The sequence below is a fragment of the Myodes glareolus genome, chromosome 7 (assembly GCF_982192425.1).
Source record: "Myodes glareolus chromosome 7, mMyoGla1.1, whole genome shotgun sequence".
Lineage (NCBI taxonomy): Eukaryota > Metazoa > Chordata > Mammalia > Rodentia > Cricetidae > Myodes > Myodes glareolus.
In genome coordinates, this window is record NC_142032.1 from 76,492,160 (window position 1) to 76,520,010 (window position 27,851).

Sequence of the window (27,851 nt, forward strand, 5' to 3'; positions counted from 1 at the left end):
CCCGGCCATCAGGAGGCAGAGGCAGGTGGATATCTGTTCAAGGCCAGCCTGGTCTACAAGAGACAGCCAAGGCTACACAGAGAAACCCTGTCTTGAGAAACCAAAAAAAAAAAAAAAAAAAAAAAAAAACCAGGGCTGGAGAGATAGCTCAGAGGTTAAGAGTACTGACTGCTCTTCCAGGGGTCCTGAGTTCAATTCCCAGCAACCACATGGTGGCTCACAACCACCTGTAATGAGATGTGGCTCCCTCTTCTGGCATGTGGGCATACATACAGAATATTGTATACATAATAAATAAATCTTTAAAAAAAAACAGAGAGAGAAACCAAAAACAGAAAAAAGAAAAAAGAAAAGGAAAAAAAAAGTACCACTGTAGGTTTTTTTCAGTGTAATGAAAGTGTAGCTCACAGGTAGTGAAGCCTCTCTATCTTTCTATTGTGCATGGCCCATTGGCAGAATGCAGAGATGACAGGGTGTATCAGAGACAGGACGATAAGGACAAGAGATCAATCAATAGACAAGGGGCCTCCAGAGCTGAGAGTCCAAATGAGCTACAGCATCCAGCAAGGTTAAAGGTTGGGAAGCTTTTCCGCAGAGGCAGTACTCAAGGGGAGGTTCTGGTGTGAGAAAGGCTGAGTCAGAAGGAGGATGCGCTGGAGGGCAAAGGTGTGGTGGTGTCACGTGACCGCAGAGGTGTGTTGTCAGTGACCACAGAGGTGTGGGGCGTGAGGTCAGGCAGGAGTGCAGAGACAAAGCCAAGGAACTTAGAGGCAGGAGGTCTTGAAAGCCAGGCTGAAGGATGGAGACATTGTCCTGGGGACACTGGGAGTCACAAAAAGAAAAGCGTAGGATAGGAGGAGACAGAAAGACCCTTGTGGTCCCCTACGTGTAGTATGTCATCAGCCACCAATATCTGTGTTTTTTCCTATGGCCTTGCTCATTTCTGAAGCTTGCCATCCTGCCCACATCATAGAGAGTAATGATGGTGTATAGTCACAAATATTGGGGTAAATATTGGACCTCACAATGTATCTGGATGATTCTAGGATGGGGCTTGGGCGTCTTGGGGGATGAGCGGCCATCAGATCTCTGAAGAGCACGTTTGTGACTGGGACAGAGATTAGGCTCAGAAGTAACATGATGAGATATTAAGTCATTATCATTGGGGGAACTGAGGAGACAGCTCAGTTGGTGAAAGGCTTCCTACAACAACACAGTAACCTGAGTCTGATCCCCAGCACCCACATAAAAGTCTAGGTGGAGCTGGCTATGTGGTGCATGACTTTAATGCCAGCACTCAGGAGGCAGAGGCAGGTGGATCTGTGTGAGTGTGAGGTCAGCCTGGACTACAGAGTGAGTTCCAGGACAGTAAGGGCTACACAGAGAAACCCTGTCTCAAAAAACCAAAACCAAACCAAACCAAAACAAAACAAAACAAAAGAACAACTAAATGCAGGATTTGGGATTTAGTTCAGTTTTAGTTCAATGGTAGAACACTTGTCTAATAAGCCCTCGGTTCAATTCAAGAACTGGGGGGAAAAGATAAAATCAAGTTATTAAGATTAAGATACTTAATTTAGTTAGGCAGTGGTGGCACACTCCTTTAATCCCAGCACTTGGGAGACAGAGGCAGGTGGACCTTTGTGAGTTCGAGGTCAGCCTGGTCTATAGAATGAGTTCCAGGAAGGCCAGAGCTACACAGAGCAAGTTAATTTAAGGGTCTAGAGATGGTTTAACAGTTAAGAGTATTGGTTGCTCTTCTGGAGGACCCAGGTCAGTTCCCAGCACCCATGAAAGCAAACACTTATAAAATAAAAACAAATATATCTTAAAACAAACAAAAAAGACTAGGGTCAGCTATGATGGCATGTGTCGTTAGCCCCAGGCCTTGAGAGGCAGAGGCAGGCAGATCTTGTGAGTTCCAGACTTGCCTGGCCTATATAGTGATTTCAAGACAGCCAGAGCTACACAGTGAGACCCTGTTTAAAACAACAATCCCTTGATAAAAGAGACACTGGGCACAGAATGCAAGGTTTTTCATACCTGAAGGACTCAGACTCAACATGAAAGATACTTCTTCATTGATGCCATGACATCAACTTAGGTGAATGTCAACAGAGGACTAAACACACACACACACACACACACACACACACACACACACACACACCACGGCATCTATTTATCTATACACACATATCATGTATATGTGTGTGTGGGGGATGGAATTTTATTCAGCCATAAGGAAGGATGAAATCATTCTGTTAGAAGGAAAATGGATGCAACTGGAGATTATCATTTAAAAACATTTAATGTGATGGTGTCGAAGGTAAAGCAGAACATGCTACCACTAGGGAGCTACAGGCTCCCTCAGCTACAGGTGCAACCTGCCCTGCCTGCCCCGCCTGCCCCTGCTGGGGACTGTTGGGCTACAGTGTTTGCTCTGCTCTGGGCATCCAGGCTTTGCTCTCTCGCTCCTGGAGAATAATGAAGAGGAACCGTGAGGATTTGGAGATCCGGATCACCCCCACGTCACTCTTCGAGGCAGAGAAGGACCGAACGACCCTGCAAATTCTTTGGAAGGACCTGGAGGAGGAGGCCATTCATCATCATGAAAGATGTGCTGTCCGGAAGACGGACGAGTTTGTGTTCTGCACCGTGCACTGGGTGCTGCTTCTCCTCGGAGAGAGCTGTATGGGTTGCTCTACAAGAAAGAGATGCACAACGTCAACTTGGGCCTCACCTGGCACGTGTAGGGCCTCAGCCAACACCTACATTAAAAAATAGTCAAATAACAGGGCAGTCAGACCGCATGCCTTTAATCCCAGCACTCAGGAGGCAGTGCTGGAGTTCAAGGTCAGTCTGGTCTACAGAGTGAGTTCCAAGTCTGCCAGGGTTATACAGAGAAACAATGTATTGAAGGAAAATGGATAGTCAAATAACCGCTGGGAGGAAAGAAAAAGTTAATTGGGTGTGTGTGGGGGGGTCTATGCTCACATGTACATGCAAGTGGAAGTCAGCAGACAACTTTCCATAAGGTGCTGGGACATTGCACAATTGGTAGAGTGTTTATCTAGTGTTGTAAAAGGCCTGTTTGTTAAATCCGTAGCACTATATAAACCACACCTGTAATTCCTGGAGAGGCTATGGCAGAGACCGTTGGATTGGAAACTAGTCTAAACTATAGGATGAGTTCCTGTCTTTGAAAAAAAAAATCTAAATAGGGGGCTGGAGAGATGGCTCTGTGGTTAAGAGCACCAATTCCTCTTCCAAAGGACCCAGGTTCAATTCCCAGCACTCACATGGCAGCTCACAACTGTTTGTAATTCCAGTTCCAGGGGACCTGACACCCTCACACAGACATACATGCAAGCAAAACACTGATGTTCATAAAATAAAAATAAATAAAATTTTTAAAACTGATGGGTCTCCTATTTAAAAAAAACAACAACAAACAAAAACCTAAGTAGGGCAGGAGAGACAGCTCAAAAGACACTCATAGCCACCTGCAACTCTAGCTGCAGTAGGACTTAACGCCATCTTCTGGCCTTCCCAGGCACTCCCACCCGTGTGTAGACAAACATCCGTACATGTACACAAACAACGATCAAGTGGAGTGCCAGGAACGAAACTTGTGAAAGAACATTTGACTAGCTCAGGAAGGGTTCAGCCTGGGTTCAGCTTTTTTCTTTGTTTCTCTCTCATTCTTTTGGTGTTTGAGACAGTATCTTTCTACGCTGAGCCTAGAACTTGCTATCACTACCAGGCTGGCCTCTGCCTCCCAGAGATCAGTCTACCTCTGCCTCCCTAGTGCTAGGATTAAAGGCGTGTGCCACCAAGCCTGGCACAAGTTCTGTTCTTAATACCACAGACAAGGAAGGAAGGACAGACCAAATTTCAGAGAGATTATCTTTCTCAAGCCTGTGATGAGCACAGGCAGGACTTTGAATCTGCTGACTTCTAAACTGCTGGGATCCCCCAGGGATTGGCTTCTGGTGAGACCAGACCACCATAGAGACAGTGAGACCCACAGGGCAGGGTAGAAGGGGGCAGCAGGTCTGCTGATCTCCCCTACACCAAGACAGTCATTTCGGACAAAAAGAATTGGCCCTAGGATGGGAGTTAAACCCTCCAGCTCAGAGGGGAAAGTGAGCCCTTTGATGGGGGCAGGCAGCGGCGAGGCTGGTGGGGACTGGCCTTCTCTCCTGGGTGAGGCCCACGTCCACCTTCACCTGTGAGCAATGCAGATCGTGTATCTGTAACCCTCCCCCTCCTCCCTCTATTCCACTGCCAAGGCCCTGGCCCACGCCTCAGTGCACCCACTCAATGGGCCTTTCCTAATCCCCTGACATCATCGCCTGCCTATCACTGGCCCTACTTGCCAATCTAGCGGCCCCCATCCTTGGAGATGCTGTTTAGAAACCCCCTACCCAGAACTGTCTGTGGCCTCATCCTCCTTCCTATCCGAGTTTACAGTTCAGCTCTGGATACCCACTCCCATCCCCATGCCGGGGACAGGGCCTAGGATTTGCCCCGGCTATGCTGTGTGATTCCAGGTAAGCAGCTAACCCTTTCTGGACTGGGGCTCCTTCCTTGACTGTGCCTCACTCCCCACCCCCAACTAATCACTCTGAACCCTTTTGGCTTCTCAGCCACTTGTCACTAGAGGAAACCTTGGATTGTTTTATTTTACTGGATTTCATTTTGAGACAGGGTCTCATTCTATAGTCCAGGCTGGCCTAAAAAAAAAAAAAAAAATCAAGATTTCCCCTTGCCTTGGCTCCCTTAGTCCTGGGGTTACAAATATATACCGTCAAACCTGTCTGAAATGTTAACTCTTGTCAGCTTAGATTTATTGTTGATCTCCACCGGGGGTAGCTGCCATTCACCCCAGGGCCATACGCAGCAGGTGCTGTACTGTATCGATTGTGAATTTGTGAATGAATTTGAGTTCCTCTCCCACTTTACTCGCTACCAGAGAGGGGCGTGAACTGTCCCCCAACCCTATAGGGAGTAAGGATGAGCATCTGGCTGACAGTCTGACACAGAGTGAGCGCAGCATCACCCCAAGGTGGGCAAGTTCCCAAAGCTCTGAGGGGACGTCAGTGCTAGCTTTTAGGCCACATCTCCAGACGGGAAGAGGGTCTCGGGAGAAAGCACGTGTGCCCATGTATACTGTACCTGGGCAGAGGGACAGGCTGAGATGACGCCGGATGAGGACTCCGGAGAGCTGCGCAAGAATGCGTGACCCCCTTTAAGCACACATTCGCACCTATCCAGCTGGATTTCAGGGGTTTGGGGGTGTGTTTGTGTGTCTGTGTGCATCTGTACAGATGAGTTCTTATCTGTCTAGGACTCTGGGTATGTGACGTGTGCAAGTCTAACATGATACGTGCACATAGAAATGCCCGAGAGGGTCTGCTCCACGTGGGCAGGGAATTTTGCCTATCTGTTCCACGTTCTGCGCCAAGCACCTGGAATAGGGACCGGCATTCAGTCCACGAGTACTGGAACAAATGGACATGTGAAATTGCCAGCACAGGGCATGCTCCTGTATTCAGGGGTCACACCTGGGTCCACTCCTCCTGCTCCTTTTCCAAACTCCTTGAAAGCCAGGGCCCGATGCCTGGGTCCCCATGGGCGGAGCAGGGGGCGGCCTCCTCCTGGGAAATTGGATCCCAAGACGTGCAGAGCAGCAGGGAGCAGGGCTGCCCCTTTGTCCCCCATAATCCTCTCCCCGCCCTTGCCCCCTCCTTTCCAACCACCAGGGTTTAAGGTCAAGGTTGGGGGCTGTAGGGGTCCAGGTTGTCACCTTAGCGTCCCCTTCACTGACTCTTCCATGCTCTGGGGCTCCTGGTTGACCTGAAATATATGACCTCGTCTTGGTCTGTCTCAAAGCTCTCTATCCTGTCCCCTGGCTGGGTCTGTCTCATTTTCTGCCAGGGCGCTGTCTGCCGCCTGCCCTCCTTTCCTAGGGAGCAGCTCCCCTCCCTCCTGGGCGGCTCTAGGGCTCAGTCCCAGGTATAAAGCTACCCAAGGGACAGGAGGACAGGTGCCCTGGAAAGACTCAGAGACTGCAGAGGAAGGAGCCAAGGAGGGAGAATGTACTGCCTGCTGGGTGAGTGAGGGTACAGGGCACCAGGGCCCAGAAATCAGGATGGAAGGAGGCTCTGCCAGCTGCCTTCCGCTGCTCAGTCTCAGGGCCCCGTGCACATCCTTACACATAGAAGGATTTACTCACCATCCACTCAAGGAGTATTTATTGAAGCCCCACTGCGTGCTGGTACAGTTGTCTCTTGGTATCCACAGAGGATTGATTCCAGGGCTTCCTCGGTGGAGACCAAACTCCAAGGCTGCTTCATTCCCTTATATAAAATGTGATATTTGCATTTAGTCTATGCACATCTTTCTGTATACTTTATACCCCCTCTAGATTATTATAACAGTTGAGGCAACGTCAATACTGTCTAAGTAGTTGGTATGTTGTATTGTTTAGGAAATAAGGCAAGGAAAAACAAACTTTGAATGCCCAGTACTAAAGTAAATTTCCAGACCCAGGTGGTGGTGGTGCATGCCTTTAATCCTAGCACTCGCGTGGCAGAGGCAGGTGGATCTCTGTGAGTTCGAGGTCAACCTGGTCTACAGAGTGAGTTCCAGAACAGGCTCCAAAGCTACACAGAGAAACCCTGTCTCAATAAAACAGCAAACAAACAAACAAAAGTAATTTTCCATCTGCGTCTGTATGGATACGTGGGTGCAGATGTAAGGAGCTAACTATATAGTCCAGAGATTTGGGACAGACAGAAGGGGGCTGACAGCATCTATAGTGCAATGATAATTACCTTGTCAGATTTTTGCTGCAAGCAGCAAAGAAATGAATCACACTGGGGATGCTAGTACAAGCCTGTGATCCCAGTACTTGGGAGGTTGAGGCTGGAAGATGGTGAGTTTGAGGCTATCTTGGAGTACATAGCAAGTTCCGTCCTAGGTTCCATAACAAGACCCCGTTTATAAACAAACAAGTAAAATATAATGGTGCATGAGAAGAGATGAGCTCACTCAAATTTCCTGAATGGTTGATGAAAGTTTTCTACTCTCAGTCTTTTTGCCTTACTTGCTTATTCATTCATTCGTTTGTTCGTTAGTTTGTTCATTTGTTGGTTGGTTGTTTTTTGTTGTTTTTTTTTTTTTTTGAGACAAAGGTTCACTGTGTAACAGTGTAACAGACATGGCTGTCCTGGAACTTGCTCTATAGACCATGCTGGCCTCAAACTCAAAGAGATCCTCCTGCCTCTGCCTCCCAAGTGCTGGAATTAAAGATGTGCACCACCACCACCAGCTTTCTTTCTTTCTTTTTTAAAGGAGACGGGTCTCCCTCACGGTGTAGACCAGACTGATCTATCACTCAGAGATCTGTCCCCAGTGCTGGGACTGAAAGCTCACACTGCACCTGCCTCCCTTAGTTTCAGTTCTCTCCCAAGTGGTTCTGAGTTTAGAGACCTAAATGAACTAAGGGGACCATCTGCACTTACCTTCCTCCTACCGGGCGGGTGAGCCTCTCACACTGTTGATGGAGAACAAGCTCCATCATGGATTTGGGAGGATGCTTGTCAGCACATATTCAATGGAAAACAATCAGCACAGATGCCTGTAATTCCATCACTCAGGAGACTGAAGCAGGAGGATGAAAAGAAAGCTCGGGCCAGCCTGAGTATTTAGTGAGACTGCATGTGAAAACCAAGCCTGGAAGGCATGCTGGGTCCTGGGCTGCCAGGCTCAATTAGGAGAATATTCATACTGCATGCATGCACATAGCTTTGGGGTTGTCTCTAGCCCCACAGAGACCGGGTGTGGTTCTGCACAGAGACCCTGTCTCAAATAGACAGAAGGTTGGAATCCCGCAGAGATGCCTGCACATCATATTGCAGGACTAGTCACAATGGCCAGGGCCTGGAACTCGCGTAGGTGCCCATCAATGTATGAATGGAAAAAAGGAAATGGGATACTTATACACAATGAAATTTCATTCAGCTATAGAAGAGTGAAATTATAACATTTTCAAGCAAAATGAAGGGAACCGAGATCATGGTGTTAGGCAAAATAAGCCAGATTCGGACAAGTATTGCATGTGAACCTAAGTTTTTATGTATGTGCAGGACATAAACATAAAACGGGAACTATGAGAGGGAGAAAAGAGTGTTGAAGAGGTGGAGGGGGGCAAGAGGGGGCAATGGAATGCATGTGACATGAAAACAGAAAGGGAACTTTTTTGGGGGAAGAAATCTTAAAAAGGGGGAGAAGGATAGGAGAGGGTGAGTAAGAATAAAGTGTGTGTGCATGCATGTTACAATGAAACCCTTTCTTTGATAGTCAAGATATTAAACAAACAAATGCTGACTATAGGACTCAATAGAGAGAGAAAGGGAGAGAGCGAGAACCTGGAAATAAGACTGCTGCTACATTCACTCAACAAACGCTGAATGCATGGGAGGCAGCAATGAACCAGGTAAGGATTCTCTTTCCCGGGGCAACATTAGGGAGAGATAGCAACAAGCTAGTCAATAAACAAATAACTAAATGAATGAATGAATGAATGAATAAAACCAGGCAGTGGTGGCACACGTCTTTAATCCCAGTACTCAGGAGGCAGGGGTAGGGGGATCTCGGTGAGTTTCAAGGCCAGCCTGGTCTACAGAGAGAGCTCCAGGACAGGAACCAGAGTTCTAGTTCCAAAGCTACACAGAGAAACTCTGTCTTAAACAAACAAACAAACAAAAACAAAACGGGCTGGAGAGATGGCTCAGTTAAGAGCGCTGGTTGCTCTTCCAGAGGACCCAGGTTCAATTCCCAACACCCACGTGTCAGCTCACAACTGTCTGTAATTCCAATTCCTAGGGATCTGACACCTTCACACCAATGCACATAAAATAAAGTTGTTTCAAAACAAAACAAATAAGTAATTGTGGGCAACATGGTCTGTAAAGATGACAAATCAGGAGAGGGACCCTGTTTTCTAATACTGTATTTATTACTGCTGTGTGAGCCATGATGTGTGTGCAGATATGAAGAGGCCAGAGGAGGACTTTCAGAACTTGGTTCTCTCCCTTCCACTGTGGGTTCTGAGGATCAAACTCAGCTTTCCAGCCTTGCTTGGAAGTTCTTTTACCTGCTGAGACCAACTTTTGATATGGGGGCCAGGCTTTGCTAAGCTGAGACCCAAAGAAAAGGAAGGAAACAGCCTTAGAAATGTTTTGGGGGTTCCTGTGGGGCACAGCAAGGATGAGGTCATGAGGGAGGAAATGTGGGCAGAACATAGAGAGAGAAAATGCTGAGGAAACAGAGGCTTTGCAGCCCGCCTGGGGACTTCTGTCTACATTGGATGAGGAGGACCATGGGAATACTGGAATAGCAGAGGGGCATGCTTGGGTGGAAAAGACTGCACAGGCGGCCATCAGATGGGACTGGAGACCGGGGGAGAGGGGAGGTGACAGGGCTCAACCCAAGGCACTACACAGGCAGTAAGGAGTGAGGCGATTTGATTCTGGGGACATCTTTTGATTTTTTTTTCAAAGTTTGTTGTTGCTGTTGTTTTTAATGTTATTGTTTTTAGTGCCTGAGGAAGCCAAAAAGAAGGCATTGGATCTCCTGGAACCGGAGCTAAGGAAAGTTGTAGGCCACCATGTGGGTGCTGGTCTTTTGGAAGAGCATCCAGTGCTCTTAACTGTTGAGCCATCTCTCTGAACTTTTCAAACATTTTACTAAAAGTAATGAATGTAAGAAAGATACACATTATACTTGTAGATGGCCTAGTAGAGCTGGATTTGTTCGTTTGTTTGTTTTTTTGTTTTGTTTTTTTCAAGTCAGGGATTCTCTGTGCCTGTTCTGGAACTAGCTCTTGTAGACGAGGCTGGCCTCGAGCTCACAGAGATCTGCCTGCCTCTGCCTCCCAAGTGCTAGGGTTAAAGGCATGCGCCACCACTGCCTGGCCTGGATGGGTTTTTATAAAGGGAACATTTCTAACGAGCATTCAGATAAGAAACACTCCCACAACTGCATACGGTGGTACAGGCCTGTAATCCCAATACTCAGGAAGCAGAGGCAGGTGGATTTCTATGAGTTTGAGGCCAGCCTGGTCTATGCAGTGAACTCTAGAACAGCCAGGGTTATACAGTGAGACCTTGTCTCAAAGGTGAGTTCAATCTGTCAGCCAGGTAACTTTGCTCTGACTTGAATAGACAAGACATCAGTCCACAAAGGCTCTCCTCCTCGGAGACACTGTTGGAATGAATGCCTGATGAGAGGACCAGGGACTTAATGTTGACTCTCTTGTGTTCCGTACCAGCTCCCCTCTGCCTCCTGAGCCTGTTACTACCCCTCAGTCCTGCAGCCCCCATCTCCCCAGCTGAGCCCATCAGTCAAGCTTACAGCCTGGCTCTCTACATGCAGAAGAACACATCCACGCTGCTGCAGACCTACGTGAGTGACACTGGGTACATGCAGGGGTCTGGGGGAGGAGGGCAAGCAGAGCAGGTCCAGGAGACCCCTCTCTGTGAGCCTGAGGGTGTGGTGGCTCTTAGCCTGAGGAAACCAAAAGAGGGCATCGGATCTCCTGGAACTGGAGTCAAGGAAGGTTGTAGGCTGCCACGTGGGTGCAGGGAATCGAACCCGTGTTCACTTCACGTGTGCTGTCCTGGAGCCACCTCATGCCCTGGGCTTGCTCCATCCCGTTGGTTCCTGGACTCTTTAAACTTCTCTGAGAGGTGGAGCTAGAATCCGTTTTGCAGGTGAGAACATGGAGCTGTAGAGAGGCAGGTATTTTGCCTTCAGGCCCTGAGCTCATGAGCGCAAGGCCAGCATCTGGGACCAGGTCTGCAGAACTCCATTCTAGAAGCTCCCACCCCCACACTTACTGTCTAGACATAAAACTGGCAGCTCACTTTCTGAGTCTTGGATGTTAGTTTGCTTGACCCAGGCCGTGCTGGTTTCCATTCTCAGCAGTAGGGACAGGGATCCCGTTGGCCTCATCTGAGCCTGTCCCTTGCTAACTCACAAGGCTGCCTGGCCCTGACCCTGGAGTTCACAACTCTTCCACTGCATTTTCCTTTATATCAATGTGATTATCAAATTCAGGCTCTAGGTTGGGCATGTTGGCTCATACCTTCCAGACCAGCAACAGGGGAAGAGAGGCAAGTGGAACTTTGTGAGTTTGAGGCCAGCCTACCCACAGATAGACAATGAAATCCTATTTAAAAAATAAAGAGCCAGGCAGTGGTGGCGCAAGTATTTAATTGCAGCATTTGGGAGGCAGAGGCAGGCGGATCTCTGTGAGTTCGAGGCCAGCCTGGTCTACAGAGTGAGTTCCAGGACAGGTTCCAAAGCTACAGAGAAACCCTGTTTCAAAAAAAACAAAAAACAAAAGGCAAACAAACAAACAAAAACAGACAGAAAAACAAAAGAAGACAAAAGAAAGAGAAACGTCAGCTGTTACATTTTAATAATGTGCTCAAACTGAACATACAGTCATATTGCTCATTGATATTCCTGTATCAATACATGGTCCCCCCTCTTATTGTAGGTCAGACACTATGTCAGTTTTTATGTGTATTCTTTTCTACCACTGTACAATACTGCCATGTGGAGCTATGGGTTCTTGCGGTTCAGTGAGGCACTGTTCGTACACAGAGGACGCCATGGAGCCAGCCGGCAGTGCACTTGTTTATCCTTGCAGTTCCCAAAGGGCAGTGGGTGGTGGCTTCTCTGGGAAAATGCCAGTCTCAGAGGGAAGATGTCCTCCCAGGAACTCCTTCAGTCTCTTCCCTTCTCTTGTCTGTCTCTCATGCAGCTCCAGTATCAGGGCAGCCCCTTCAGTGACCCTGGCTTTTCAGCCCCAGAACTCCAGCTCAGCAGCCTGCCTCCGGCTGCCGTCTCCTTCAAGATCTGGCACGCTATGGACGATGCAGAGCGGCTGAGCCAAGCTCAGGGAGCCTTCCTGGCCTTGACCCAGCACCTCCAGCTTGTGGGGGACGACCAGAGTGATCTAAATCCTGGCAGTCCCATTCTGCTGGCCCAGCTAGGAGCGGCAAGACTCAGGGCCCAAGGCCTACTGGGCAACATGGCTGCTATCATGACAGCCCTGGGGCTGCCCATCCCCCCAGAAGAGGATACTCTGGGACTTGTCCCTTTCGGGGCCTCGGCCTTTGAGAGGAAATGTCGAGGCTACATAGTGACCCGGGAATATGGTCACTGGACGGATCGAGCTGTGAGGGACTTGGCTCTACTCAAGGCCAAGTACCCAGCATAGAAGGTCGAACTTTTGTCAGAAGTCCCAAGGCTTTTCTCTCAGAGGACTTACTCCGGTCTTACTTCTGAGATGAAGAACACATCACATCTCACTTAGCAGTCAGGACCCCTGAACCAAGCATTTGGAACTATTTTCTGGAAGCCAAGCCTCCACTCCTTATGGCCTGGATCTTTCGGCGGGGTATTAGCGACTCCCTTCCGGATCTGGGCAGGACTCCATGGATCCATCTGATGGATCAACAAACAGAGTGTTGATAGTCCTACTGACTGGCTGGAAAGAAGAGTCCTTCTGAGGAGGCTTCACTTCCCACCCTAGGGAGAGGACAGCTGGTCTCCCCCCTGGGCTTGCCCTGCCTTGACTTTGCTCTTCCTGTATTTGAGGAAGTCCTGAGGCTTGCTTCCTGTCTCCGTCTACCTCAACTCCTAGGTGAGAACATGACCTTTCTGAACACAGACCTCTTTTTGCTAGAGTTCTGGTCCCCCCTCTACCCCTCCATTGACGGCTTTTATTGAATTCCCCAGTGGATGGAGGCCCAATGCCCAGCCACAGTCACCAGGGCTCTTCCTCATCTGCTTCCTGCTGAGGACACCTACTCTGTGGTCAGGACAGACAAGTGGTATCTGGGCCCTTCGTGGATGTGGATGCATTTGTACTGTGCCTCTGTGGGTGGGTGGAACCCACCTCCTATACACTACAGATCCTATTCTCCTCAACTCTCACTCCCCATATGCAACAACTGTGTTTCATTAAACTGTGGTTTTATTGTTAAACATTTATTTACAAAAATTAATTTATTCTCAAATAAAACTCTCTTAAGATGTTTTTGACTTTCCCTCTCCAAAGACCAGGCTAGGGCTCCTGGGAACAGGATCGGGAGGTAAGAAAAGGAAGGACATTGAAGGGGGAAGGGTAAGGCTCTAAAGGATCTGGTGGGAGGAGAGAGCGGGGGAGACAGATGGTCCTGAGGATAGGTAGTCTTGCCACCGCAGGACCAGCAGGCACTTTTCTGGTGAGGAAAGGACAAAGGAACTAAAGGGATAGAAAGTGTCACCTCCATAAGATGAAACTAAGAGTTACACATAGTTATATGGACCATGGGGAGACAGATGGAGAAACTGGAAGTCAGAGGCAGGTGGATCTCTGGGAGTTCTATGCCAGCTGGTCAACATAGCGAGCTTCTTCTGGTCATCCACGGCTACCTAGTAAGACCCTGTCTCAAAAACAAACAAACAAAGAGGAAGAGACTTGGAACGAGAAACAGAAACCTTCTGAAAAAAAAAATTCAAGACGGGAGGAAAACAGGGAAAAAAAGAGAGAGAGAAACTGGTAGGCGCGAAGCTCCCTGAGGAGACAAGATCCAAAGAGAAAGAGACCACATACTGCAGAAAGACGGGGACAGTGCAAGAACACAGTGACACAGATGGAGAGAAAAGAACTGGAAGCCAACGAGGTGGGACAGAGTGACCTTGCAAGAACGAGTACTCTCAGGCGACGCCTCCAGGCACCAGCTGGCTCAGGTCGCCCTCGGTGCGGCTCACCCACTCGCCATAGAGGCCGCACACGTGGAGCCCCAGCACCTTGGCTGAGAAGACGCTCGCAGCGCTGCTGGTGGTGGAAAGGGTGGTGGTGGCCGTGGGCTCCGCTCCGGGCCCGCGGGCTGCTGCGCCCAGAGCGGCCAACACCGTCTCCAGCGCGGCTCCCAGGGCGCGAGCCTGGCGGGCCGCGTCCTCCAGGCTCCTCAGCAGGCGCGGGGCGCGTGGGTTCAGCTCCGCCTGGCGGCGGCGCACAGCATCCAACAGCGCGGGAAGCGCACTCAAGGCGGCCGCGTCCAGACGCAACCGCTCGGACAGCGGTAGCCCCGCGTGGCTCGGTGCCGGGCCATTCAGGCCGGCCAGTGAAATCCGCGGTGGTGAGAAGTCCGGCAGCCCAAAGGGATCTCCCTGCTGCTGTACCTGTGGAGATATAGCCACCGGTCAGCCGCGCTCCTGGGACCTTGTTGGGGGGGCTCGTCCACTCCTAATAGCCCTCCTCCACTCTCCTTGCAATGATTGATCCTATTGTGTTTGAGATTAAACTAATTACACGGGCTTGCACACCACTGTCTTTGTTTCTCTAATAAGAGTTAAGCTAATAAGAGCTAATTGAGCGTTAGAACCCAGGAAGAACTCAATAAATATTTTTTTTTAATTACTTTTTTTCGGGGAATACTCTTGAGAAAAGAGTCTCACTCTGTAGTATCCTGGAACTCACTCTGTAGACCAGGCTGGCCTTGAACTCATTGAGATCCCGCAGCCTCTCGAGCGCTGGGATTAAAGGCGTGTGCCACCACACCTAGCTTTCCTTGTTTATTTTGAGACAGAGTCTCGCTATAGCTTTTGCTGGCTAGGCTGGCCTCAAATTCTCAGAGATCAACCCACCTCTGCCTCCCAAGGGCTGGCATGTGCCCCTGACGTGCTGGGAGGATGGTGCCACACTGCACATGTGACAGTCAAGGACAACCTCATAGAGTCAGTTTTCTGCCATCTTTATGTTGGTTCTGGGGATCAAACTCTGGTCACCCAATCGCCTGGCAAGCCCCTTTACCAGTTAAATCGTATCTCCAGTCTCAACCCTAGGTTTAACTCCTTTCTGCCATTTAACAGCTGTAACATCTCGCAAGACCATTGCCTTCTTTAGGCTTCAGCCTTCTCGTCTCTGGGAGTAAATAATGCTCCCTGTCCTGTCTATCAGAGGTCTCTTGAGGACCACAGGAACAATGCCGGGAACAAGTCAAATTCACTTCCTCTTCCCTACTTGATTGCCACCAAATGAAAGACAAAGGGGATTTGTAATTTGTCAAATACTCTAACAATAATATTTATTCTCCGCAAATATCTTGCCTCGGATGCAGGCCTTGTGGTTGCTGCCTTGAATACAGTGTCTTCCTAAAAATGGGGATGCTAATGATGGAGATGGCTTTGTAAATAAGAAAACCGTGGCCCACTGAGACGGTTGCCAGTCTGACAGCCTGAGTTTGATCCCGGGATCCACACGGGAAAAGAAAAAAAATCAAGTACCCCAGTTGTCTTCTGGCTTTCATATACACGCCATGACACTTGGGTGCCTACACACATGCACACAAAATAAATGAATATAATTTAAAAATGGGTTGAATACAAGCTATGATTGGCAGTAGGTTCCCTGGGAAGCAGCAGAGATGGAGTTTGGTCTGCCTACAAAGTTGGCTGTATCCTCCTACTGCCACTGTTAGATTCCTTTTTAAGGTTTACCATTACATCTCAAGGTCTTAAGTTAGCAACGCTATAGTCTGTGTCAAAACACCAGCCTTTCCCCGCTACGCCTGGTAATCTAGAAGAATCTTTTTTACGTGGCTAGCATAGGACTGTTGGCGGGCCCCTTTGCTCTGTAAAGTCCCCTCATGGGTAGAATTTTTGCCCCTGATTGAAACCCCTTCTTGGCTTCTCTAAATGTCCCAGGTGGAAATGGCCACAGTTCATATTGTTCAGCTGCTTCATTTGACAGTGCAAAGAGTTGAGACCTTAAGATCATACTGAGCCCAGATCTAGGTCTCCTGACTCCCAGAGTTCCCTCTGGTTCCTCACACTGGTTCTGATCTCCGGCATCAAGGAAGGAGCCTCCAGGCTGAAGCCCAGTATCACTGGCCACTGGTAGGATCCTCCACTTTACTGTGTGGCCAGAGGCCAGAAGAAACTTAGTATTCCCCTCAGAAACTTGGATTTCCACTGCTGGGGATGAGGTGGAAGAAATGGGTGAAGACCTCTGTGGTGCATGCTCCCTCATTCCACACCCCAGTTCCTACTCACGTATTCCTCCAGCAGTTGTTCTGAGTATTTGGTCAGGAGGCGTGCAAGGTTGTGTGTCTGGCGGATCTTGGCCTCCAAATGGGGAAGGAAGGAGATTGGGGAGTCATCCTGGGGATCTTCTGGCGGGAACGAGGGGGGGGGGATGAAGAGTTATGAGCACAACCCAAACCCACTCCTTAATTATCTTTCCTAAACTGGCTCTTTCTAAACCCAGAGGTTCTGCTCTGAAGGCTAACATTCAAGCTAGGAGGACTATGTCCCATCCCAATGGAGGGAAAACCAGGCCCCAAGTAGTTTCTCTATGTGAACTGTCCCTCCTGTCTCCAAATCACTGCAGAAATCCTATTAAGAACAAATTCGTAATCTGCCTCCTTCAGGTTCTCACTACCTCAAATCAGTTTCTTCTTCCACTTTAGACAATTTGTTCATACTTCCAAGGTAGCTTATTTTATCCGTGTGAATCTGCCTTATTGAGAAACTCCTTAGAAGGCAGCTATGCTTACCCTATGCCACCAATGCTATCCCGAGACCCTTTAAGGACAAAGTTCACATATCTTTGGATTTCTCCAACAGTTGGTTGAATTCAGTCAGCATCACTGAAGCACAGAACTTCACCTTGAAACACGTTTTCCCGGCCTGTTCTACAGATAGAGAAACCGAAAACCTATTCTCTTCCTGTAGCTTCCAGGTGAGATACTAGGCTCAACAGCATCAATGCATCAACCACAGTCTGACCTGCGCTGACCCAAATCTGAGAGCTGTGCCAAAGGAAGACGACTACATTTCCCAAGATGCACACCGCATGCACCCTAAAGCATGATGGGGAATGTAGTCTCGATCCGACAATCCCTTGCGTCTGAGTTTCCCACAGCCGGCCAAGATCTCAGAAGCCCGTACTTTGCCCTCTTCCAGTCACTCATAGCTCCTCCGTACGAGTTATGAAGCTTCCTTAACTAGCTTCTCCCTCCATTTCTCCAGCTTTGATTCTCTCCTAATACTCTGAGAGGCACTGTTATCTGGCCCCAGCCCGACCCCAGCCCTTTTTCAGGGTGTACTCACCCATATAGTCGGTGCTCTAACCCCTGAACCCAAGACCCTGAAGCTTCAACTCCAGGCCTCCTCTAAACCCTTGCTCCTGCCCTTTCTCCCAACTCACCCGCCGGTTACCTGACACCGGCGTCTCCTCCCTCCCCCGACCCCTCCCCCCCGCCCAGGTCTTTCCCCTCCCAGACTCGGTGTTGACAGGAATCCAACACCCCCCCCCCCACTCCTATTCCCGTTAGGGACCCAGGATCCAGTAGCTCAGCCCCTTACCCAAACTTCCCTCCCTCTGGCTCATGTTGGCCCCTGGCCGATCCCGGTTTCCCTCAACACACCCCTACGGGAGGGGAGGAGGGGAGGGGGAAAAAGGGGGGAAAGGGTTAGGGGCGTGGCTCGGGTTCGGCCAATCATAGCTTAGACCCCAAACATTTCCTTCCCACCACTACTTTCAGGCAAGATTCCTTGGCTCTGAGCTCAGTAACCCGCTTGTGAGGCTTAGACTGGGAAGGGGCCCGAGTGGGAAGGCAGGTGTTGGCACAGCGAATGGGCACTTGGGCCTTTAAGGCAGCTCTTGTGTCTTGCTGGGAGGAGGAGACTCAGGCTCTGACCTGAGGCAGAGCTTGACAATAAGGGCTGCTTTGAGAGGAAGCTGGGAAAGCTGCAGGGCTGGCAGGAGAGGAACCAAGGCAGGTCCTCCCCCTGGGCCAAGACAGAGAGAAGCCAGGGTAGGCCTGTCTAGATTAGGGTGCACCTAAGGCATGCATCCCCCTGGCCTAGCTTCTTGTCTCTGTCACTCTCATCTGGAGTGAGACAGGTCTTCCCCTCACCTTACCGTTATAGACCCCTTCTCTCTCTCTCTCTCTCTCTCTCTCTCTCTCTCTCTCTCTCTCTCTCTCTCACACACACACACACACACACACACACATGTTTAAGCATCCTGACCCAGGTTCACACACACATGCATGTGTGTTTAGGCATCTGGACCCAGACACACCCACACATCTGGACGCAGACTCTCTCTCTCTCTCTCTCTCTCTCTCTCTCTCTCACACACACACACACACACACATATGTTTAGACATCCCGATCCAAATTCACACACACATGCATGTGTGTTTAGGCACATCCAGACCCCAGACTCTCTCTCTCTCTCTCTCTCTCTCACCACACACACACACACACACACACGTGTGTTTAGGCATCTGGACCCAGTCTCTCTCTCTCTCTCTCTCTCTCTCTCTCTCTCTCACACACACACACACACACACACACACACACACTTATGTGTGTGTATCTAGGCACTGGAATGCAGCCTCTCACACAGGTGAGCACAGGTTTCAGACAGGTCACACCCAAACAGCAGCTTGCCACCCTGGGGGAGATACGGAAAGCACTGCACACACTTGTCTCTACAATTGGTGCCAAGCACCTACTCTGTCTTGGGCTCTGGCACAGAGAGGACCCACATTTAGTTTCAGGCATCAGATAATGGAGTTTGGGAGCAAAAGGCCTGCAAAGGCCTGTGTGAGGATGTTAGCGTGAGCAAGCCATCAGAACAAAGGCATTCGCTCCTGGAGTGTACTCCAGGAGCACTGGGAGCCAGATTGTCCACAGTGGCCACAGCCACATGCTAACCAGCAGTATTTATTGGGTATTCACTGTGTGCCAGACACTGCCCTAGATGCTATGCATATATACCTTAGCTTACTTCTACATTACGGATGGAACAATAAAGACAAATGACTTGCCCAAGGTCATGCAGGTGGGTGTGACACAGCGGAGATTTTATCACTGACAGTTTGGTTCCAGAAATGCTGTCGGACATGGTAGGCGTGACCACACAAGTGTGCAGATGGCCCTCATACACACAGCACAGCAGGCGTGCCCTATCTGTTGATGGGTCAGCGTCAAATAAAATCAACCAAGATGCACTTATCTTCTTTCCTTCTCATTTATGTGTGTGTTGGGGGCATCTGTGCATCTGAGCGCAGCGGCTGGAGGAAGCCAGACGAGGGCACTGAATCCCCTGGAGCTAGATTTATACAGGCAGTGAACTAAACCAGGGTCCTCTGTCTGAACTTAGAAGGTAGAGTTAGCTAATGCACGCTGCCATCTGGCTTCTTTTATTTAAGACATCCCCACTGTTGGGCATAGCAGAGCTTTGTCATTTGTTGAGTCTGTGACCATGGGGTAAGCAGGTTAAAACTGGTTTTTCATTCTATTCTGTTGAGGAGTTGCTCCCAGATCCTAAAAAGAGCTACAAACTTTCCACTTTGGTGTCCATACAGGAGCATTTTGTCCTGATGCAATTTCTATTGCTTTGATAAACCCACAATCAAAAGCAATTTAGGGAGGAAAGGCTTTATTTTAGCTTACAGCTACAGCCAATTCATCATGAAGGGAAGTCAGGGCAGGAACTCAAAGCAGGAACCTGGAGGAAGGAACTGAAGCAGAGGCCAGGAAGTAACGTTACTTACTCTGGCTCGCTCCCCAAGGCTTGCTCAGTCTGTTTTCTTAGAGTACCCAGGACCCATCTGCTCATGGGCGGCCACTGCCCACAGTGGTCTGGGCTCTCCCACATTAACTATTAAGAATATGCCCCCACAAACTTACCTACAGGGCAGCATAATGGAGGCATTTCCCAATTAAGGTTCCCTCATCCCAAATGATCCTAGTTTGTGTCGAACAGACAAAAAACTAGACAGCACACATTTTTCTTCGGTTGGGCGTTGACAGCTTGGGACTGGAATTTCTGGGAGACCGGGTTGGCATAAGTTTAACTTCACTGGAAAACTGCCAGTTTCCCAAAGTATCTCTACCAATTACGCTCCCTGATTCAAGGAATGCCAAGTCGCTCTGCTATCTCATCTACATGGTCTGTCTTTTTCACTTCCGCCATTCTGGCTGAGGAGGCCCGCTCCCCACTCGAAAGTCTGGCACGCACTTGGCACTGTTCATGAGACTTGAATGAATGGATGAACAAGTTAAGTTGGGCAGCGTAGAACCAAGCAGCCTGGAGAGGGCAGACGCGCGCACACACAGCATTTCAGGGACGCCCACCCGCCGCGGACGCACACCAGGACAGTCCCTCTCGCGCACCCCTGTGCCCACGTGGCCGGAACGCACCGCCTTGCTCGGGCCGCGCGCGTCCAGCCGCACAGCTGCCCCCCGGCTCTCCCTCTCCGCGGCGGGCAGAGGGCGCTGTGCGTCCGTGCGCCCCGAGGGGCGGGCCCGGGCCGGGGCGGGGCTGGCCGGGCTTCCAGGCCGGGGCTCTAGCCGCCCGCGCCGCCCGGGCCGCTCCGGGGACGGGCCGGGGCGGGGCGCGGTCGCAGGAAGCCAGGCGGGGACGCGCGGAGGCGTTGGGGAGCGAGGGAGGGCGCGGCCAACTCCCGGAGGGCCGGCAGGCCGAAAGAGCGGCGCCGGGGCCTGGCGCGCAGCCTGAGATCGCCGGACCGCAGGCCGTCCCACCACGGGCTCTGTCCCGGCCCCAGCCCCGCCAGCATGGCCGGCCGGACCGTGCGGGCCGAGACCCGGAGCCGGGCCAAAGATGACATCAAGAAGGTGATGGCGACCATCGAGAAGGTCCGGAGATGGTGAGCGCTGCCCCTGGGCCAGGGATACAGCCGAGCCACCTCCTCCAAACGCGTCCGCCCTTTCCTGGCCAGCTGCCCCCGCCCACCAGCTGTGCTCTGAATCGCCTGGGCTTCCCCTTCCCCGGCAATTCCCAGAGGTCTACAAAGCGTGGTCCGGAGTGGTGCTTTCCCAGAGCAGGAGCCCTCATCTATGCCCCGCCCCCTGAAGCTTTGACACTCTTGCAAGCTCGGCCCCGGGTCTTCATTGCCAGAGTCCCTCGCCAGGCCTTGGTGGCGCCCTGCTGAGTGCCCCAGGTGTCTGCAAAACCGCAGCTCCAAGTTATATCCGTCTATGCCCTGGTCTTTACTAGGCTCTTTCTGCTTCTGTGCCGTTAGCGAAGCTTCGCTTACCCTAGCACATCTCCCTGACCCCCTGCTCTAAGGGTCTCTCTTTTGGGCCTCCCTAACCCAGTCTCCTGCCCTCCCACAGGGAGAAACGCTGGGTGACTGTGGGTGACACTTCCCTTCGAATCTTCAAGTGGGTGCCTGTGGTGGATCCCCAGGAGGAGGTGAGCAAGCCCAACCCCCAACAAGCCTTGCATCTGTGCAACCTCAGACAATTTCCATCCCCACCTTGGCCTCCACCTTCAGTTGGCTTGGAGACTCCAGTGTGGAGCTCAGGCAGATGGTAACGATTATTAGCACGCACGCGTGTGCACACACACACACACACACACACTCCAATGCCCCCACCCTCTCCAAGTTAAAGACCTAACTCAGCCTACACAACCTGAGACAGCGCCTCTTGCTTCTCTAAGGCTAGATTTCTTTATTTGTATTGAGGGGATTTGTAAGTGCTCACCAGACAGCTGGCTCTGACCTTACCCCTCTAACCCCCAGGAGCGGCGGCGGGCAGGAGGCGGGGCAGAGCGATCCCGTGGTCGGGAGAGACGCGGCAGGGGCACCAGTCCCAGAGGGGGTGGCCCCCTCATCCTGCTGGATCTCAACGGTATGTGCAGATTCTGAAATGGGGAGGGAAGGAAGCTACGGGAGGCCCTCTGGCCAACCAACTTGGCTTTTGCTTCCGCAGATGAGAACAGCAACCAGAGTTTCCATTCAGAAGGTTCACTGCAGAAGGGTACAGAGCCCAGTCCTGGGGGGACTCCCCAGCCCAGCCGTCCTGGGTCACCCACTGGACCCCCAGAAGCGATTGTGGAGGATACTCAGCCCCCACAGCTGGGCCAAGAGAGAGGTAGGACCAGGTGGCTCTTAGGAACCCTCCCTTCTCCAAAGTTGAACCCACCATCTTGTCCTTGTACCTATGTCAGTGTCCTCTCTCCCTGGTCCTGCTCCCCTGGGGGTAGGGGGACCTCTCCTGACCCTGGCAGAAATTGCATCCAGCTGCAGTCCAGTCCTCTGGCTGAGTCCGCCTTTGTAGGTAGCGTATCACCGTCTGCAATTTTTATGCAGATTTATTTCTTTGCTTGCTTATTGTCTTGCCTGTTACCATCTCGTGCCAGCCATACTGATCTCGTCCATTCCTGTGACATCAGAACACCATGGGATACATAATAGACGTTCAGTAAATACTTGTTCGGGGTGTTAATAACTGACAACCAGAGCGATTAGTAGCAGTAGAGTAATGGCTAACAAAGCCCCTTCCCTGATAGGTGTTCCGAGCCCGTCAACGCTTGCTTTTTGGTTTCTCATTTAATCTCCACTATTGCTTTCTGGCAGCGATGATCCTATTATGATTCCTCTTTATACACGAGGAGCCCATCATCCAGAGAGCCAGTGAGCCAACACGGGCCTGAGCCCTCTTCAGCTTCTCTGTCTTCATATAGTCGGCCCCCTGTCTGGTCGGTACTGCTTCCCAGGTGTGACTGATGTCTGCGCCTCTGGCCCTGCCTTCTCATTGCTCACTTGTGCCTGCTCTGGCCTCCCTCCCTGTCCCTAGTGGCCGCCACGCAGCTGCAGAATGGCTTTTCCTAAAGCACAGATTCGAAGAGATTCTTTTTCTGCTTCAGATCCTTCAGTGGCTCCACCTGGCCTCTGATTCTTTAGTTTGACCCTGGGGCCTTAACAAACTGTGGCCACAGGAACTGTTCCCCCACCACGAACATCATGACATGGTTGGGCCTCAGGACCATGTGTAGATTGTTCCAGAAACCTCTGCTCATGTAAGATGGTAGGGTAGAGAATACAGCTCCATGACAGAGAGCTTGTCTGACATGGCTGAGGCCCTGAGCCCCACTTCTATTCCCACAGAAGTGAATGAGTGAATGAGGAATGAATGAATGACAATTCTAGCTAGCTCTCACTGAGCACTTACTGTGTGCTAAGGGCTTTACCTGTATTCCTTCCTTTGACCCTCACTGCAGTCTCTTGTGGTATTACTGTCACTGTTCCCATTCTGCAGTTGATTCCATTGAGGTTCAGAGAAATAGCTTGCCTAAGGTCAGGATATGGATTTTGTACAACACAGAATCTGTGGTCACTAAGCATGTATTTCTCTCTGCCTAAATTCTGCTCCCTCTCTCTGTTTGTCTCCTGGCTCACTCCCAACTAACAAAACCCAGCCTGAATCTTCCTCCCTTGGCATCTTGGTGCCCTCCTCTGGCTCCTCTGGTGTCTTGTGTCTGGTGTCCTGCCCGTTGCTTCTGCCCCCGGTCTGTTCTCCTGGCACAGAGTGGCTGCTCAGGAGGTGTCTGTTCATTTGGCATTCCAGACCCAGGGGACACACCCGCAGGCGGTACTGATGACCCCCCGAAGCTGACCAAGGAGGAGCCTGTTCCAGAATTGCTGGAAGCTGAGGTGAGCGAGGCCAGAGACTGGACTTTGACCTTGTGGGGAATGGGATTCTGGGGGCACAGGGAGTCTGCATTCTAGGGTCCAGGAGGGAGATATGGACCTAGAACGCACTGAAAGTCTTAGCTGAGGTTGAATTCTTGGGTAAAAAGAGAAGTGTTTTAGAGACACCATCCTGAGGGCTGAATCATGGCTGATTTAAGAGCTCTGGAAGCCTGCGATGAACTTGGTGTTCCTCCACAGATTAAAAACCAAAAATCTAGGCTCAGGGTGCAGCTTGGCGCTGCTTCACCTCCTAAGTGTGCACGGAGAGCCTGGGCCCCCACATCACACAGACACACATCCTGAGCTGTCAAGTTCGCTTTTCCCTACAAGGACCACCTGATTCCCTTCCCAGAAAAAAATCAAATTCTTTCCCCCAAATGGTGTTGCCATTATTTTTGGTCACTTGGTCCTGGGCCAGACTCTGGGTCCCCAGGGGAATAGAGTGGAAAAGGCAGAGGCTAGGAGGCTGTACTCCTGGGTTAGAGTGGAGCTCACACCTGTCCGCCCTTCCTCTTCAGGCCCCCGAAGCTTACCCTGTCTTTGAGCCAGTGCCACCTGTCCCTGAGGCAGCCCAGGGTGACACAGAGGACTCGGAGGGCGCCCCCCCACTCAAGCGCATCTGTCCAAATACCCCTGACCCCTGAGAAGCTGCCTGCCTCCTGTCCTGTTGCTCCCAGGGCCACTTTGGCTTTTTATAAATAAAGACCCTTTTGTAATTTTGTGTCATGTCATTTCCCTGTCCAGGCTGGGGAGGGTCTTTGGAGACAGTTTTGGCTCATGCTCTGTTCCTCAGGTGGGGTCAGTTTTGGCTCATGCTCTGTTCCTCAGATGGGGTCACCAAGGCTCTGGGATGACCTGTATCACACCACGATTACGTAAGCGGGGAGGGCGTGAGCCAGGACCTCGCCTCCCTTGCTCTCCCACCCTTCTTTACCACCTTTTCCCTCCCCGGGCCCAGCAGATGTTGCACCCCCATTTCACTTACAGGAGCACAGGCCTAGAGGGATAGAGAGGCCTGGGAGGACCTGGCTTTTCCCCTGCCCTCAGGAAGCTACAGCATCCTGTCTCTAGGGAACCCTCCCTTCCATGGGGAACTCTCGGGCCAAACGTCTGTGCCGAGTCCTCTCGTCTGTTGTGCAGTTGTCACCTCCTCCCAGATGCCTTCCTTGGTTCTAGGCTCCATCAACATCATCTCCTTTGAGTTCCCATAGCCCTTTAAGCTTCCTGCTCTTTGTCTTAGCATTTATCTGGCTGTTTGGGGACCATGAGTATGTATTTCTGTCTTTTAGGCTGCAGCCATCGCAAGAACAGAAGTAGGTTCCCAACTATGCTTAACGCTGGGAATACAGTAAGCCTAGCAAATGCTTCATGAATGAATGAGTAAATGACAGGGCTGGGCATGGCGGCAGACACTTGTCATCAGGAGACTGAGGCAGGGGGATTCTGAATTCCTGACTGTCCAGGCAGCGAGATGTCTCTGTTAACTCTATAGAGTTTTGGAAGTCCTTCCAATGCACTTCCTGTTTACTTAGGTAACATTATGTCCTTCTGGGGTCTTTGAAGAGTTGAAGACAGATAGTTATAGTTTTTCTTAGTTATGATAAAAGATAAATTAGATTTAAAACTTTAGACTCACAAAGATAGGATAGATAATAGAGTATTTTCCTTAATTTGCCAAATGTAAATACACTAAATATTGTAATTATAATTCTTGCTTGATAACTGTTTTGTATATATATTATTTTACTATGTTAAAGTTAAAACCTTCTTTTTTATTTAGACAGAAAAGGGGAAATGATGTGGGACTATTCCCCTCTGTATGCTGTGAATATGTTTTATTACCATTAGTTAATGAATAAAGTCATTTTGGCCAATGGCTTAGCAGAGCAAAGTCAGGCAGGAAATCCAAACAGAGAAATAGAAAGTAGGCGGAGTCAGGGAGATGTCATGTAGCTGCCCAAGAAACAAGAGGTAACAAATCACAAGCCTCATGGTAAAATATATAATAATAGAAATGGGTTAATTTAAGATATACGCGCTAGCTAGAAAGACACCTAAGCTATTGGCCGAATAGTGTTGTAATTAATATAGTTTCTGTGTGATTATTTGGGTCTGAGAAGTCAGGAAACAAAAAAGCAGTTTCTGCCTACAAGTTCCTCTGTCATTGTTTGTGTGGCTCTAGGTTTCTGCTCTCCGACTCTTAGTTTGTTCACTGGACAAATGGAGTAATGACTAGGCTGCACCCCCCACCCGTACTCCACCCCATCCCTGGTCAGCGCCCCGTGAGAAACTTCAACCAAACAAGCGCTCCTCAGTCTGTACTTGTCAAAGAAGCAGGGTCAGGTGAGGTAGCCCTGTTTTAATTTTTAATAAAAAGAGAGATTGAGGTTTAGGAAAGAATCTTTTAAAAATGTCACAGTGTCTGCTGTAGTGATAGTGAAGCCGGGACAGGCTAGGAAGGCCGCAGCAGGGTTGCCATTGTATGCATTCCTATTGCTGTAGAAACAATGACCAGGCCAAAGACTGCCTTGGTGTCCCAGGGATTCACAGTGTCATCAGTCTGAAGGTCAGAAGTCCAAGATCAGTGTCCTGGGCCAGAGTCAGGAGCCTGTCCTGCAGGCTCTCCAGGAAAATTTGGCTTTTGCAGCTTCTAGAAACTACTTGCATTCAGGAATGGATTCAGACTGTGGCTTTGTCCTCTCTTCCACCCCACCTAACCGTTCTTCCTTTCCGCTTCCGTCACTGCATCTCTTTCTCTGGCCCTCCTGCTGCTCATGTGGCCCCTGCAGTCTTGCTGGCCTTCCCAGGTGTCCAGGGTCAGCCCCCCATCTTGGAACTTAGTCCATCTGAAAATCCCATTGTCATGTAAAGTCACGTGCTCACATAGGATGGACATCTCTCCCGTTGTTGTGTAAGGTCACGGATGCTGGGGCTTAGGATGGACATCTCTGGGGGGGTCAATAATCAGGATGAAGTAATCTCAGCAATTTTCTGGGTGTGTGAGTCATCTCATTATTTCCCGAGGTGACACTATGAAGTCATATAAACGCTCTACAAACTGTAAAGTGCCTTGTAAATTTCAAGTTCTGGGTTTGAATTTCACTGTTTTCAGTTTCTTATTTTTAATTTTATGTGTGCAGGTGTTTTGCCTGCATGTATGCCTAAGTATGTCCATCACCGAGTGTGTGCAGTGTCTGAGGTGACTGGAAGTGGCTGGCAGATCCCCTAAAACTGGAGCTAAAGTTTCTAGCTGCCATGTAGGTGCTGGGAATGGAATTTGAGTCCTCCGGAAGAGCAACCAGTGCTCTTAACCTCTGTGCTATCTCTCCACCTTTTTTTTTTTTCAAGACATAGTTTCTCTGTAGCTTTGGCATCAAACACACAGAGATCTGCCTGTCTCTGCCTCCGAAATGCTGGGATTTAAAGCATCTACACCACCACCTGGCTCCAGGCCCATGTTTAAAAGAATTAATATTTTAATTAATCTGTAGGGGCGTGTGTATGTGTGTGTTTACATGTGGATATGTGCACATGAGTGCAGGTGCCTTCGGAAGCCAGAGTGTCAAATACCCTGGAGCTGAGGTCACAGAGGATTGTGAGCCACTGTGTGGGTACTAGGAACCCAAGTCCTCTGGAAGAGCAGCCAGTGCTCTTGACTACCACCTTTTCTCCAGCCCACGTGGTGGTCGTTCTCAGTGTGACCTCTTTGTTCTCATCTGCATTGTTTTGTGATCTGTAAAATGGGCACAGTGATAATGTGGGCCTGGTGAAACTATTCTAAGAATTGAATGAGGAAATTCATGGAGAGAGAGCGCCTTTGATTGAGTGCACAGTTAAAGCTCAACAAATAACAGGGTTTTTTTTCCCTATCATCCCATATAAGATAGGGATATACCAAGGTGTACGGCAGGTACCAGAAACCTGCCTGTCATGGGCAGGTTCTGGCTCTATAGCAGGTATCCATTTCTGAGTGGCCTTAAAAGATTCAAGTCCAGTCTTCCCATTTCTTTTCCTCTCCTGGTCACAGGCCTTGGGCTCCCATACCCCTATCTTGGGCTGTGAGCTGCTCCTTCTCTGGTGACATCCAGCTGTGACGCTGTGCCTCCCCTTCCCTCTCCATGTGCACTTTCTGGGGACTCTCACACTGCAGCTCCCTCTTCTTCCCTACTTACCCCTGGCCCGTGTGACCTGGATGTTCTTTACCCTGTCCTAATTTTTTCTTTATGAACATTATATCTTCCTGCCTCACCCATATTCTCA

General features: G+C 50.1%; 3 protein-coding genes across 9 annotated transcripts in view; 2 read left to right on the top strand and 1 right to left on the bottom strand.

Moving 5' to 3' along the window:
- The first annotated feature begins 10,314 nt into the window (after positions 1-10,314).
- Positions 10,315-13,121, top strand: LOC125413553 (cardiotrophin-2). Its single transcript, XM_048455027.3, has 2 exons — positions 10,315-10,476; positions 11,843-13,121. Exons 1-2 carry the CDS (start codon positions 10,315-10,317, stop codon positions 12,299-12,301), a joined length of 621 nt encoding a protein of 206 aa, XP_048310984.2. The 3' UTR covers positions 12,302-13,121.
- A 510-nt stretch (positions 13,122-13,631) lies between these two features.
- On the bottom strand, positions 13,632-17,558 carry Ctf1 (cardiotrophin 1). 4 transcript variants are annotated; one of them, XM_087908414.1, is made up of 3 exons: positions 17,440-17,534; positions 16,126-16,241; positions 13,632-14,253 (listed from the first exon to the last, which is right to left on the bottom strand). In XM_087908414.1, exons 1-3 carry the CDS (start codon positions 17,462-17,464, stop codon positions 13,786-13,788), a joined length of 609 nt encoding a protein of 202 aa, XP_087764540.1. In that variant the 5' UTR covers positions 17,465-17,534; the 3' UTR covers positions 13,632-13,785. The 4 variants fall into 4 exon arrangements, with proteins under 4 accessions (XP_087764540.1, XP_085549279.2, XP_087764539.1 ...); XM_085693153.2 differs by lacking the exon at positions 17,440-17,534 and adding an exon at positions 17,185-17,316 and having other exon boundaries at positions 13,633-14,253; XM_087908413.1 differs by having other exon boundaries at positions 13,635-14,253; positions 16,126-16,244; positions 17,440-17,558.
- Positions 17,559-20,398: 2,840 nt separating this feature from the next.
- Positions 20,399-27,851, top strand: part of Bcl7c (BAF chromatin remodeling complex subunit BCL7C) — a 33,018-nt gene continuing 25,565 nt past the window's right edge. For 3 of the 4 annotated variants that reach the window (XR_015003097.2, XR_007235966.3, XM_048455025.3), the window contains exons 1-5: positions 20,399-20,759; positions 21,229-21,307; positions 21,639-21,747; positions 21,829-21,990; positions 23,467-23,552. Coding sequence is in view for 2 of the 4 variants with exons in the window: in XM_048455025.3 (XP_048310982.1) it covers positions 20,668-20,759; positions 21,229-21,307; positions 21,639-21,747; positions 21,829-21,990; positions 23,467-23,552 (528 nt within the window). In the remaining 2 variants the exon portion in view is untranslated. Of the gene's footprint in view, positions 20,760-21,228; positions 21,308-21,638; positions 21,748-21,828; positions 21,991-23,466; positions 23,553-24,109; positions 24,308-27,851 lie in introns of those variants that run through there. The other variant, XM_048455026.3, reaches the window with a different exon arrangement.